The 15,873-nt window shown below is 37.8% G+C and overlaps 1 protein-coding gene across 3 annotated transcripts in view; it reads right to left on the bottom strand.

Moving 5' to 3' along the window:
- Window positions 1-15,873, bottom strand: part of Tlk1 (tousled like kinase 1) — a 106,670-nt gene that overhangs the window by 47,484 nt on the left and 43,313 nt on the right. For all 3 annotated transcript variants that reach the window (XM_050122046.1, XM_050122041.1, XM_050122055.1), the window contains one exon: window positions 14,263-14,334. In XM_050122046.1, coding sequence (XP_049978003.1) covers window positions 14,263-14,334 — 72 coding nt within the window. The remainder of the gene's footprint in view (window positions 1-14,262; window positions 14,335-15,873) is intronic.

The following is a 15,873-nucleotide window of genomic DNA, read 5'->3' as shown; positions in this document are numbered from 1 at the left end:
AACTACACACCTACCCATCACACATTATCTCTTCAGTTTTTTACTTTAAAATCCATAGATTTTTAAGGAAACCCTGTAAATCTACTTTTAGAGTACTACAACAAACAAAAATTTTTGTTAACATCTTTATGAAGAATCCCAACCCTGTATTAAAAAAAGCAAGTGTTCCAATAATAATTTTTTAATATTTCTTCTAAAAATCTATGCCAACAAATATATATGTGGGGAGAGGGGTCCACTATGTAACTTTGGTTGGTCTGGAACTTGCTACATAGACCAGACTGGCCTTGAACTTACAGTGATTCTCTGCCTCTGCCTCTTGAGTGCTGAGATTAAAGGTGTGGATCACCTCACCCAGCCTATAACAAATGTATCTAACACCTAAGAAAATAAGATTTTTCAGAGTAAGTTAACGTCACACTGGATGTAAAGCACATCAAGATCCTACTGAATTCTATCTTTAGATTTTTGACTAAACAAACAAAAAAAAAACATTGAAATTTAATTCTGAAAATAATACTAGAATCAGTATTTTCTGGTTTACCCCAAGGAACACTGGTTCACACAGGCTAAGACTGCTACATTTCTGAGGAGAAAGGGTAATGTATTCACAAGAGGCAAACAGATTTGTTTACTGCAAACCATTAAAATGCTAACACTTCAGTTATCACAAGAGAGCTGGGATGGGATGGTGGTATATTATATACAAATTCTCACACATATTTGGGAAAAAATTCATTACATAGTACATTCAATAAGAATATTTAAGATAATTTTTGAAAGGCATATAAAGTAGTACTTATAAAGGCTTTCCCCCTCTGAATGCAATTTCTCAGTAGGAGGAAATGAAATACCTTTGAGGAAACGGTAACTTCACTTAAAGGAGGTGGAGTAGTGAAGTCACGATTACAGTAAAGAAGAAAAGCCACAAGGTTCATCTCAAATGAGATTAGAGTTTGAGGAATGACAAGGGAAGAAAAAAAAGACAAGTCTAAAATCTTTAAACTATAATGTACAAAGGAGTGGAAACAAGCGGAAAAATTCAGCACTGTCTAAAGTGAGTGAGAGACAGAGACTGTGAGGTCATGGCATGCTTAGCTTGTAAAGTGAACATCACTACTGAGTGCAGACGTTCTCTCCTTCTGGGATCCCCTAAAGTTTCTCCCGTGTGCAAATCTTTCACTTTGTGGATATACTTGGAGTTGTACAGAATATAATATGTTAATAGTCCAGGTACCATAAGTCCTGAATAGACTAATAAACCCTTCATCTATTACGTACATCAGAAATCAATTTCTTATCAATCTAAAATACAATACCATTAGCATCACAGAAATGTGGGGACTGGTTAAGGAATACACTTAGAACCCAGCACCTGCTGTATAACTTAGCACACAATGATTTTTTTTATGTCAACAACATAATTATTCATCCTATATGTCCATGCGTTTTATGTTTCAAAACTTCAATTATGTGTCATAATGCCCTAGTAAGCTTGCAAGTAATTTGTGCAAAACATTTTCTATTTATGAACACACACGTGTGTGTGTGTGTGTGTGTGTGTGTGTGCATGCATGTGTCACAGAACATAGTTTTAGGCCCCCAGCAACCCTAACACAAACGTGTGTAGACTAGTTTGTTGGGTTTAGATCTAAATAATGTAAGCAATACGGACATTAAACAAAACAAAAATATACAATGAAGTCTACCACTATCAATTCTCTAAGTAATTCATTCATACACAGCCTGTTTGAAGACTTACAATTTGTGAGGAAAATGTGCAGAAGAAACTCAGAGGCACTACAGAGGCACATCACTGACAAAGTTTAGAATCTAGCTGCAATTTTCAAACTGTTAAACTTATGCCTGCAGAGAGAATAGGTTGTAGTCCAGAAATTACTAAAGGAAACATAGAAAGCTGAGCTAAGGCATTAACCTACAGAGAGACAACCTATGCTGCTGCTACCCACAACTGCAGACACAGCACCTTATTTTAATAAGATTCTCCTGTGAAGAAGCAATGGTTCCCTTAAAGCAATCTAAAGCCATCAGTGACACTACCTGTGTATTTTCATGAGGTGTAAAATTGCATACATCAAATACTCCCTATAGAACTTTTCAAATTTTTTACTGTTCTTGCTTAATACACTGTCATTTTTCTTTCCTTTTCTACCTTTTCCAACTTACTAGCTGACCTCAGTAAGGATGAACAGAAGTCAAAGTTGGATTTGTTTTAGAGTGAGGAGAAAATAATGCATGATCATAAAAGACCCGAGAATTCCAACACACAGTAGGTCAGGAGAAAAATGAAGGAAAGGCTAGCACTCATAAAACAGTTTAGCTTTACGAACGCCAGGTTTGAAACACTACTCTGGCATTTAATGTTCCAAGACATTTGAACTCATATGGCAGAAATTTACAAAGTGTTTCCTAGCATTTGAAAATTTGCTCAAACAACAAAGGCAAATTTTAAAGTACTCTAGAGGTGATATAATTAAAGTTCTACTTTCATTTAAAACGTAGGTGTTTATTTAAATAAAACTTTTATATTTAATCATGTGGTTTCTTGATTTATGCTAAAATGTAAAACTGTCTTTCTTCAATGCAAATAAAGTTGAGACAAGAACCCAGAATCCTAGTGCTGTGGCAAAACGAAGGGCATAAATCATTATGGATTATCTCTACAAGTCTCAGGTGAGATCACTAAGTTTTCCCCACAAAGGGTTACAGCACATCCAACGAAAAGGGGGTAGATACTGCCCTTCGCTCTCTTTCTATTTAGAGTTCACGAAGCCTAACAAAACATGCAACACACATAAGATAATATATTAACAAAATTACTAATAGCTAACAGGGCTATATTTAATTTCTTTCCAACTAAACCTTTAAGAAATTACAAACACTTTAAACACAAAGAAAAGTTATATTAAGTATCGTTAGTGAAATATTCATCAAGCCAATGACTGATTCCAAAAGTACAATTCATTGTCTGTCTGAATTATTTATATCCACACACTGAATTCTAGGATGGTCACTGTAACCCAACTTTTACCTATAGCTGTTAAGAATAGTGTTCAATCTTTATTTTTTGAATTTTAGTTTATGTGTATGGGTGTTTTGCCTGTATGCATGTATGTGCACCATGTACATGCCTGGTACCTGCGGAGGTCACAAGACTGAATCAGACTCCCTGGAACTGGAATAAAAGATCATTGTATTGTAAACCCCCATACAGAGACTGGGAACTGAACTTGGGTCCTCCATGAGAGCAACATGGGCTCTTAACCACTAAGCCATCCTGCATTCAGTGCTCAATTGTTAACCACATTTTTTGGCAGAATTTGTTAAACTAGATTGAGAAATGATAATGATGGAGAAATCTTTGTTACTTAATAGTACATATCAAAACCTCAATCCTTACAAAAACAGTCAATGCAAATCAATACCCCCTCCCCAAGAATGTGAATGTGTAAAATATTCTGTTTTCGGGACTGGAAAATTTGCTCAGTTGTTAAGAGCACTGATTGCTCTTTCAGAGGATCAGGACTCAACTCCCAGCACCCACATGAAGGCTCACAGCTGCCTGTATCTCCAGTTCCAGGGGACCTCACATCCTCCACCTTCGCAAGCACAAGTTTGAATGTGGTGATCAGGGGTATGTGCACACAAAACATCCATACAAGTTAAATAATAATTTTTAAAAGAAATTGTTTTCTCTAAACTTAAAGAACCAGATCAGAATATAGCAAATTCTGCTGAGAAATTGTTCTTGCTTCCTTGATGTTTTATTTAGATTTTGTTAAATTTATTATGAAATATGGACATTCTAATTCAAGGATATTTTCAACTATAATGACCTGGAATTTGAGTAGTTCATCTCTGAAAAAGAAACAAAACTTAGTAATTATTATTCTTTTAAAGCGGGTGTGTGTGTGGAGACAAACACAGGACAGACAAAACACGCACGAAAGGAGGAGACACAGACACGCGGCTCCCACGTGGGTGCGCTTTAATGGGGGGGGGAACACGATAAGGGACAGGTGTGCAAGACACACAAGGGTAAAGGGCAAGAGAGAGCGAGACCATGTGGAAGCTCGCTTTTTAACGAGAACGCAAGGGTGTCTGGGAGAAATGTCCTGCACCTGCGTGCGCCTGCGCGCACAGGTGTCCGTAATCCAGGAGGAATCTGGGAGCTGTAGTTTCCAAAAGGAACAACAGTAATGAACTATTATCTGGAAATCTTTGCAAGAAACATTGACCCCTCAAAGGAAATCTGTTATCCTGCTAACTCTAAAACCTACCATAAAAGTTTATATATTCAATGCTTTGGAAACATCATCAAATAAAAAGCTTTTCCATGTTACTCTAAGTAGATAAAAACATTAGCTACTTCGAGTGTACTCTAGTCTATGACATACTGCCCCTATTACGTGACAGTACCATAACATTAAAGTGTGAGAGCACCAGCAAGAAGGAAGTGGGTAACCACACTCCAGTGCCAACAGTTACACTTTTTCAAGTCTGCACATTTCACTGTCTTACATGACATGTCCAGCATCTAAGACCTGAGTTCTAACAACCATGTTTCTTATATCCTACCATTCTAACCTAGCTTTCACTTGGGAAACTTAAAACAGAATCCCTGTATGTTAAGAAGAACACACTATGTCTTCAATATTAGTGGACAGTAATTTGGTGATTTAGAGTGCCACCTTCTCATTATGTAGCATAACTGTTTACTGACATTTTCTTTTCTCTGGCTTTCCCTTTAAGACTTTGCTAAGTAGAATGCACCATAAAATAGAATCAAGTTGAACTTTCTCCCTTATCCAAATTATCTTGTCAGCAGCTTTCAAGCTACAAAAGCAGAATCAAACAGCCATAGAGAACACTTGTTAGGATGAGATCAGTGGGTTTGGGAAGCAATAACTTGAGATAATTCACCATGCAGTCTTAGCATTATGAGAATAATTACAATATGCAAAATTTAACAGTGGTTTCAATTTCTGTCCCATTGTAATAGACAAGAAGTGGTAACTGTCTTTCATACACTTACCACAGTCAATACCTTAAACACAAGTTTCTAGTTCTACACACACGCACACACATACACACACACACACCTCTGTGCTGTGTTATTTCTTTAAAAAGATTAATTTCTTTTAAAACGTTATTTACTTTCTGGCTGCTTTCCTGCACTTATCATGTGTGTGCTATGCACAGAGGCCAGAAGAGGGTACTGGATCCCCAGGAACTGGACTAACTGACGGCTGTGAGCTATAATATGGACGCTGGGAACTGAACCTGGGTCCTTTGCAAAAGTATCAAGTACTCTTAACCACTGAGTAACCTCTCCAGACCTGCTGTGATATTTTTAAGTGTGAATGCTGTGTCTGAGGATATGAACTGCTGGACTGGAGAGATGGCTCAGAAGTTAAGAGCACTTGCTGCTCTTCCCCAAGGTCCTGAGTTCAATTCCCAGCAACCACATGGTGGCTCAGATCAAATGTAGCACTTGCACAATTCAAAATTTAATCTCAATGGCGATTATCAATCTACACTTAACAATATTAATATATGAGGATACTTACCAATATTTCAAGAGCTATATACAAGGAATAGGAAGGATAATATAGTGTACCACTCAGTAGCAGACCACCTGCCCGGGACACAAGAAGCTCTAAATTCAGTTCCCATTGACACAGACACAAACATACACTATTATTTTCCCGACAACAACATTTTTCTCAGGGGTTTGTGATTAGTCTTGATTTTAACTGTTCTTCCATTTATCTATTGGCAATGATTTTCAATTTACAAACCCTTTATTTCTAAACAGAGTCTCTATTTCAAATCCAACTATTTCTACAAAGAGACCTTAAAAGATCTAGAAGTGATTTTGATGTATCATGGGTCAAATAATAAAGCTATCTAAAGTAGCAAATTATGAATTCCTGTGTAATCATCTCTAAAATTAAGAATATTACTCTAACCAGGCAATGGTGGCTCATGGCTTTATTCCCAGCCCTAGGAAGGAAGAGGCAGGCAGATCTCAGTGAATTCAAGGCCAGCCTGGTCTACAAAGTGAGTTCCAGGACAGCCAGGACTGTTGTACAGAGAAATCCTGTTCTGAAAAAAGTCAAAAAAAACAAACAAACAAAAAATACTACTAATTTTATGTTAAAGAGAATGGTTCAACAACTAAAAGTGCTGGCTGCTCTTTGAATTAGAGGATCCAGGATCATTTCCCAGAACTCCAGTTTCAGAGCATCCAAAGCCCTCTTCTGACCTCCCATTACCAGGCATGCCCGTGTTACACTGACATACAAACAGGCAAAGCACCCACACACAAAAAAATAATAGTACTACTAATAATAGTACTACTCCTTATAATTTCCTAGTGCAATTAAAGGCCAAATTTGTGCCATTATAGCAGAAAAGTAATTAGACCATAGCAAATTCACAGGGCAGAAAGATATTTCAGAAAATGAAAAATAAGGAACATTAGTAAAAAAAATTCACTGTATTTTGTTGTCATAAAAATGTATTTTCTAGTATTTTTAAAGCTCTACTAAAGAATAAAATACTAAAAACAAAATTCTCAGCAATGTCAGCTTGAGCTCAAAGCTCCACTCTAAGAGTCACATGTGTGAAATGAACACTTGTGATGAGCTCTTATTCCAGACGCTACGTGGACTGGTCTCTCAGACCTTAAGATTCTGTACTCTAAAAGATCATTTCTTTTCCGAAGACTAATTAGGGTTGATTATTTGGTAAGACAGGCTTTTGAATTAGAATTTCTACCATTAACTTGCCATGCGTGTAACTATGGGCAAGTGACACTCTGTGAGCTTGTTTGCATGTCTGGAACTCACTCTGTAGGCCAAACTGGCAGAGCTCAGAGGTTTGTCTGCCTCTGCCTCCATGTGCTGGGATACTTTTGTTCTTTTTAATAAAAGTTACAAAAAAATCCAGACATTTTGCAAGAATTCTAAGGTCAATAATTCATTTTAATTGTGGTCTGAATAAGAAGATATGTACTGATCACTATCACCAAACACTTCTCTTGCATTGTGTCACCTCTGATCAGTCACTGTACGCACGCTCACTGTACATAGAGAAGCTGCTTCGCTTTATGTCTTAGAACAACTGACATGATAAGAGTTCAGGTTTTTGGAAGGAAGCAAAATAAGGAACTACTACTAGCAAAAGGATAAAAACAGAAGAACCCATCAAGAACAGCATAGCCTATCTGACTCTAACACGTCAGAAGACAATGGAGGCCTATAGGGTACAAAAAGCATCTCTGAAAACTGCTGAGGGCATGAAGCTACATGTGTCCATTTTAAACTGAGCACATTTATTATTTATTTAACTTCTTTAAAATACCTATGTTTGTTTGTTTCAGTTTTTCAAAGTACGAGTGTAGTCCTGGCTGTTCTGAAACTCACTCTGTAAGCCAGACTGGGATTAAAGATGTGTGTCACCATTGCCCACACACATTAAAGTGAGCATATTTAAATCAAAGCAAAAGCAATGGATTAGGGGAATGGGAAAAAAAATTTTTTTTTTTTTGGCTTTTCGAGACAGGGTTTCTCTGTGGCTTTGGAGCCTGTCCTGGAACTAGCTCTGTAGACCAGGCTGGTCTCGAACTCCCAGAGATCCGCCTGCCTCTGCCTCCCCGAGTGCTGGGATTAAAGGCGTGCGCCACCATCGCCCGGCGGTATAAAAATTTTTTTAAAAATTCCAACTATTTATAATGAAAGTCATTTTTAGGCTCCTTTTTCTACTGAGTACTCAGACTAGGGCATTAAAGGGGAATAGCAAGAGAGAAGCTCTCTGTGTCTGTTGGCAGAGAGAGGAGGAAAGAGCCGAGAATATGTGTTAAACAAAGTAAACTAAGGAATGCTCCAGGTGCAACTAGCACCTCAGCTCCTATGTACCTTTAGCTCAGTACTCGTGATGCTAAATAACACAACACTCTTAAACTACACCAGTCCAAGACCAGTGGACAAATACCAAGAAGATAAAAAGCAAACTAGTTCTAGCAATAAAACAAATTTATAAATGTTGCTGTTCAATTCTAGTTTAGCTTATGCAGTATTACAAAAGGTGATTATTAAAGATAAATTTGAGGCAAAGTGGAATAATATGGTTGTGGGTCTGCTATATGTAAGCACACATAAGAAGCACAGATACACTACTATGTTTCTCCTATATTAATTATTGATAATAATGTAATTTAATGATATAAGCAAGGCAGAGAAAAACATCCTAAGACAACCAAAATTAGAATAGAGTAGGAATAATGTTGATATTAATAATCATAAACTCCTTGGTTTATCTTTGTTTACTGAGCTAAGAGAGGTGGAGACAGCAAGTGCATAGAATTTAGAAAAAGCTCAATAAGGGAAAAAAACATTGTATTCACACAAGGAAGACTCCTGCTACAGAACTGCAAACAGGTAGCTCGAAGCAGGCTCTACTACGTAAGAAAACCACAGGATTACTGGTAATTAGGAAATACAGTCTCCTTGACAAAGCTGAACAGCAGGTAAAGTACATCCTTTAATTCTAACCTCTGCAGATAGCATGATGACTTCTTTTGTGAAATTTTAGCCACCCCTTAAGCCCAAAATCCATTCACACTTTACTTTTAAAATAGAAAAGCAGAGCTATAGACATGGCTCCATAGGAGAGTGCTAGACATGGCTCTAGTTTACTAACCAATATTGGGGGAGTGGTGCAGAAGGAACCTGATTCCACTGGGAGGTAGGGGGAAAGGTTATTGGATATCCTGGGCTATCAACCTCCGGGATACACAAAAAAAGGAAGGCTCTTAGCCCAGCCTATATGACTAAAGCCCACCTACCATCTAGACTTCATTCATTCACACCCTCTTTTGGGGTGTGGTAGCTAGCTTTCTATCTTTTCTTCGGCACGTCCCTTGATTCCCTCCCAATGCTGCTAGGATTCTTTCTTCTTGTATTTACATCAATACTGTGACTCTAAACACAGTTTCCCTTCTGTCACAATCCAGATTCTGACAAAACAGTCACTCTCATCACTGTCCCATCGCTCTTCACCAGCTACACTAGCACACGGATCCTCTTCATCTATCATCTATGGAACCTGAGCCTAGGTGTCCATCTTAGGGCTTTTTACAGTTCTCCCTAATCTCTTCACTGTTCTCCCCACTGTCCACCTATCACAAGAGGTAGCTCATCTTTGTCACCATATCCATCTTCCCTGCTAACATTTCTCAGCAATAAGCACATTATTAAGGTGAACTCCTTCACAAAAACAGCTTTCAAATCTTTAGGTCTCAGGATCCCTCTCTAACTCTTTAATATTGTTGAGGACACAGCGATGGTTAATCCTGACTGTTATACTGGGATTTAGGACCACTTAGAAGAAAATCCTGTCAATAAAGATGGCACCAAGGGCTGAGGTCTCTGACTAAAGTGGCAGAAGCAAATGAAACACCAGCACTCATCTCTCTCTGACCACGGACAGCATGCGACCAGTGGCCCTATGCATCTTCAGGCTAAGCTGCTATCACTGTGCCTTCCACCATGAGGAAATAAGCTCAACGGGGGTAGAGGGAGCCCTCAGTGATTATTTGTTGCTGACATGAGCATATACGTGTGCCAAGGCCCCCAATGGCCCTGGTCCATGTGCAGATGTTGTCACTGTGAACACTTAAACGTGACTCTGCTTGAGACTGCTTCACTAAGACAACCCCTACCAAGATTAGCTAAACTTGCCTCTTTGTTCAGCTGTATACAATAACCCCATCTCCTCCTTCAGCCATATACAAGAAACCTGCCTCTTCCTTTCAGATGTATAAAATAAACATGCTGTTTCCTCTTCATTCCAACTGTACTCTGTATGTCTGTCATTTTCTTCATTCCTCACAATCCCTAAAATGCAGGTCAAGGCAAACTTCTTTCCTTAAGTTGTTCCTTTCAGGGAGAGGCTAGAGTAACCAAACTGTTTTCTTCTGGGTGCATTACAAATACAAATATTTACCTTTCAAGATTTTGCCACACTAGGACATACAAATACATAATGCATAAATCAACAGTGTGATGTCACCAAGTGCTACATAGTATGGAAATTCTTTATAAACGCTGGAAGGAAGGAAGGAAGGAAGGAAGGAAGGAAGGAAGGAAGGAAGGAAGGAAGGAAGGAAGGAAGGAAGGAAGGGTGATATCACAGTTTCAAAACCTCCCTGGAGAAGTTTCAGGAATGCCAGGAGTCATCAGACTGCACTTTAAGATGTGGTTGTCTGTACCTAAGCCCTCATCACGACCCATGCCAGAGATTACTAGGTTCTTTCCTCTAGCCTTCTGCTACCTACAGTCCCACCTCACTTGTCTATCCCAGAAAGACACAACTCACTATTTTCATTCACTTTGCTTGCTCGTCTGTCTCAAACGCAAAATACTTTAAATCATCTATCTAGGCTCCTTCCCTTTCCTTCTTTTCCTCAATATCATCAAAGTCTATTCATTCTTCTTTTTAGATCTAGTGGGATGCAAGAGCTTTAAAAAAAATTCTGCAGAACAACTGCCCTAAGCACCTAAGGAGTTACTGCACACTAATGGTTAAAAAACAGGCCCTAATTGTAACAGTCACAGCCAACTTCTCAGTGAATTCTAAGGATTGGGGTGGGGGCAGATTCTAAAAGCCAACATTGAAAATAATGTACTTAGAGCCTCTCTCAGGGATTGGCCTTTTATAAAGAAGGCAGTACTGTCTCAGACTCATCTCCCTAACCCAAGTCTCATCTCCCTCAAATTCTATCCTCTACCCTGAGAACTGATACTTTTTCAGCTTGTTTCTCCCACTTCAAGTTTCTTCAATCAACAAATTCCTCACTATGAAATTCAAGGGCCTTTAAAATGTGACCCCCATCTCACATCATTCCATACCTCTGGAATTTGTTGGGTGGTATAGTACAATGTCAGTCCGTAGGCCTGAGAACTACTGCCATATCTCCATAACTAAACTGGCCCATGCTTCCTTTCACACAAAAGTGTTGAATCCCTTAGCCTGCTGCCTCCTCACACTCTGCCTTATCCTCTGGGATGCTAATGCACCTCCCTCATCTCTTCCTTCCTTCCCTTACAGGCACAGAGAGCTGAAGGTTTCCTACCCTTGGATCTCAGAGTGCCTTCCACTACACTGTCAGAAAACAATGTTTAAATGTCTGCCTGTCTCCTCCCAAATGCTGACCTCACTTGAAGGCAGAGATGCTATCCTATTTATTTTCATATTCTATGGTTGGGCTAGATGAATAGACAACTGATACACAATAGTGCTCACATTAGATTTTTGAAGACTGAATAGACTCAGAATGATGTAAAAGAAAACAAACCAGAACATTTGTATCAAACAAATAGTTGCACTATCAAGAGGAAAGTATCTGCGTGGTAAATGTGTGGGTGCACGTCAATGGAGGTGTATGTAGAGGGGCCAGAGTCAGTGTCTGTTGTCTCCCTCATTCTCTACCTTATTTTTTGAGCCAGGGTCTCTTATTGAACCTGCAGCTCATTGATTGGCTAGTCAACAAATACCAGTGATCTGTCTGTCCCCTTGAGCACAAAGGTCAAAGGTATGCTGCCATGCCCAGTTTTGTACGTGGGTGTTAAGAATTCACACTCAGGTCCCTGGTTTTGCACAGTGCACTTTACTTTCCAATCCCACAAAAGGTTTTCATTCTGTAATCCTACAGATAAAAATAAGTCATATGTACAGATTAAATAATACACAGATGAACCAAAATAAAAGTGTAAATTTAAGCAGATTCAATGACCCTAATACTGGCTGTGAGGTATTCTTCAATGCTAATAGTAAGAAGACAAAGAAATATGATTCTGGGTGTGTGAGCAGAAGACAACTGAGGAAAGAGTTAGTTAAAGTCCTAAGTACTAAAAGAGCAAACAGAAATGTTCAGCTTGTAAACCAAACAGGATGTTTGTACATTTCTATTCAAGTTTGTGATTAAATCTCAGGAGGAAAAGCTAAAATAACTGAGGTGAGAGTATGGTCAGGTGAAAGGACAGCTAATTAAAAAACACAAACCTTTTAGTACTACTTCCATGCAGAAACAAACACTATTATTTTAAAAATATATCAAGGCCTTGGTTCTGTCCCAAAAAATAACAATCAGGAAACAGATACCAAAAAAGAATAAGTGATGTCAAGAGACAAGGGACACTATCTAAATTATACTAGTCAGTGTATATAGAACAAAAACTACTTCTAACTCATGACCATTTACTTCCAATGCCTTAAAGCATGACCTATGAACATTCATATTTAGTATGTATGAAATTTCATCAAGGAAACTCATTAAGGTTCCTACCACAGAGATAAAGCCTGCAATTCATTTTCCTTAGATAAGTAACTTCTGACATGGAAATGTAGAACAATTATTAACAGTCAATTCTTTTGATATAAGGGAACATGTACAATCTGAGAAAATGTCAAAATACTCTGGTACTAAGCTTAACTATCCATTTGTAAAAATCACATATGCACAACACAGGACAGCAAAAGTCAAATAATTTTTCAAGATTTTCTATTGCTGCCAAATGTCACAATGTCTATACAAACAAATCTATGTACAAGTAATACAGCTATTTAAAATCCAACTAAAATATAGCCACTGAATTCTTTAAAGGAAAATTTTATTATAGATTAATTCCTCTATAAGAATTCAAATATTTGATCTATATCTTGCATTGTAAATATTGGTTAACTAAGGAACCATTAAACACTTTATCCCCTATGAAGATATTTATATAGGGAACCTAACTTTTACTATGCTTTGCTACATATATATATGCAAATATATATGGTTAACAGAAAGGAAAAACACCTAAAGTTTTTTTATTGCTCTTCATAATACAAGATTATGAAAGAACATGTGAAATTACTGTATATACTCATCTATGAAAAAAAAATCAAGAATATTCCAAAGTCCAAAAGAAATAAGAAATATTCTTTATTTTTTATTTTTTTTTTTTTGGTTTTTTAACTCCACTTGGATTAGAACTAACCTATTTTAAAGGTCTTAGTAAACATGTGCTAATCTGAAAAACTAAACTGTGATAACTGATGCTACAGGGGCGACTAACGCTTACCTCAAGGGAACCTACTGCAGATAAAGTCCCGTCACTTGCACAGTCCTTTCAGCTGCCTGCCAGTTGTCTCTGTGGAAGGGAAAGCCTGATGAGTGAGAACCCTATGCCACACTCCTGTGGAGTGCAGGGTGCCTGTACAACTGGCACAGAACTGCCTACCTACAGGTTCCTAGATGCTCTCAATAACAAACAGCTAGAAAGATGCCACCCTTGAGTTTCTCTCTCCATTGAATAAGGAAGCCAAATGCAGTAAGAATTCCTGAGTGTTAACAACCTACTGACAGAAAAAGGCTACAAGAATCAAGTATAAATGATTTACATTGACAGGAAAAACACAAACATATACATGCCACATACATACACACATAAATTGGTTTAAATAGACAGAATTCTATTCCTGAGAGAAAGGCTACACCCACAAAAAGTCATTCTATCAAAACATGGATATTAAACCCAAACACATTCGTGTCAACCATTTTTAGAAGACGCCATCAAGTATATCATGCACAGAAAAGGCCATACCATGGACCTAAATCTTCACTTATAGATACCACGTACTTCTTGGTGAGGTCAGTAAACAGATGCTAGAAAAGGGGATTTGTCACATTTCTTAAAAATATGCAAAATGAAACCCATCGGCTTGATTCCACAAGAATTCTATGTAGATATATTTTTATAACTAGGAAAGCACACAAACCCTTATAAAGATCAACCTAAAGTGAGAAATAGTAAAAATTTAAAAACTATGAACTGCAGCATATTTCAAAACCCACCTTCACCGTATAAAACCACGAATGGCTGGTTTTCCATTGACAACATCTTTGTATTATTTATGAGAAAAATTAAGCTACAGAACTGAAAAACTGTATTCTTTCTAATGCCAAATACAATCTTCAATCTAAACAGCTGTGCTTCATCAAGGTCACCCCCCACTCCCTACCATCACCACCCCCAAGGGGGCAGGGAACTACATGGAAAATTGTAAAAGAAACCTTCAAAATATTAACCTTCAGTACCACAGTTGTTAAGGGGGAAGGAGAGGCACTCATTTAAAAAACGATTCCAGCTTTTACTTTCCCAGTGCCACATTTAAAATAAAATCACTTACCTCTGATTCTTTGTCACTTAAAGATCCTAAGCTTCCAAAGCTGTGATTAGAACTTTCATTATTTGTTGAGGCCTGTGAAAGATTTTTAAAGGTGAAAATTAGGAGTTACATTAAAGAAACATATTACAAGGTATAAAACCAATCTTTCTTTATATATATGAAAATTAAGTATGATTTCTTTAAGGAAGTCATACATTCCTTAAATACAACAAATACCATATCCTCAACGCTACAAATGTTTGGAATGATTTGCCAAGCTACCAAAACTCTGTTGTTTCAGGATCTATCTTGTATTGGTGGTTTTTTTTGTTTGTTTGTTTGTTTTTACAATATCAATTCAAAAGCAAAGAATTGGGCCATGGCTGGGGTACAAGACCACTAAAGTTACTTGTCAATGTAAGGAAGACTCATCCATGCGCCTCATTCAAAAAGACCATATTCTGTGTCTCATACTTTCTTCATAGAAACAGACTGCCTTTCTGTTCTGTTTTGATTTAAGAAACTCTTAACAATTTTGATAATCTTAACTGCTTTGCTCAAGTTTCCTCATTTTCTGACAACATATATTTGAGCAGGGATGGACACACATAAGCATTCTGTCAGTAAGCTGGTGTCTGCTTTGCTTCTGCAATGCTTAGCACTTTGTGGGTCTATCCTTACATCTGACCAGATGATGATGACAGGTTACTACACAAATGCAAACCAACTGACATCCTTAGATGTCTCTTTTTCTCCCTCTCCTTCCTAAGATTAGCTATAAATCTTAGTGTTAAGTTACAAACTGGCCTAATTATTCATAGATAAATTTCTGGTAACAACTGTGAGTCACTTCTTGTTAGGAACACTGTAAGGCTATCAACACAGAATGGTAGCTGAAATGGTTAAGATTCAAAGAGTATTGGGACAAAGTTTAAATTGAGCAAATTCATCAAAGCAGAAATTCTGTCTCTGGAGTAATGGATGAGGTGGCAAAATTTCTGACCATCTGTAAAACCTCATGAAGACACACACAAAACTAAACAGTTATTAAAAATCTGCAGACACAAACAATAAAGCCAAGTGACAGGAAATTCCACAGATTCTCCCCAAAACAGCAGGTGCGGACAAAGCACAAACAACTACAAGGGCTGCATGGAAAACAGCAAAAGGAGAAAGGCTGTCTACAGAATGAAAACAGGGACCACCAAACACGAAAAACCCATTCTTTAAGTCAGCAGACAAATTAAGGACAGAAGCTGTAGCCTGGAAACTTTTGCCCTTTGAAATAGTCTTTAAGTACAAGGAGTCCATCCATAACTAAAAAAGGTTGAGACAGTCATCTTAAATGAATCCTGGAAAGACCTGTTCATAAAAGGGAAGAAAGTAAAAGGAGTGTATATTATTCTGTGAGGAATTAAAAGGAGCACAATAGGTACAATAGCAATAGAGGAAAGAAATGTCTAGATAAAAGGCCAGAAAAGGGTAGGGGAAAGATGTCTCAGTTGTTAAAAGTGCTTGTTGTGCAAGCATGAGGACCTGAGATCAATCCAGAAGCAGAAGCAGCATTCACCTGTGATCTCAACCCTGCTGAAGCAGAAAAAGAACATCCCTGGGGCTTGTTAGCCACCAATC

Source organism: Alexandromys fortis, unplaced genomic scaffold (genome assembly GCF_014885135.2).
Source record: "Alexandromys fortis isolate MF-2015 unplaced genomic scaffold, M_Fortis_MF-2015_v1.1 scaffold_8_9099976_23576923, whole genome shotgun sequence".
In the NCBI taxonomy this organism is placed as follows: Eukaryota; Metazoa; Chordata; class Mammalia; order Rodentia; family Cricetidae; genus Alexandromys; species Alexandromys fortis.
The sequence above is the reverse complement of the archived record's forward strand: the minus strand, read 5'-3'. Positions and strand labels throughout refer to the sequence as shown.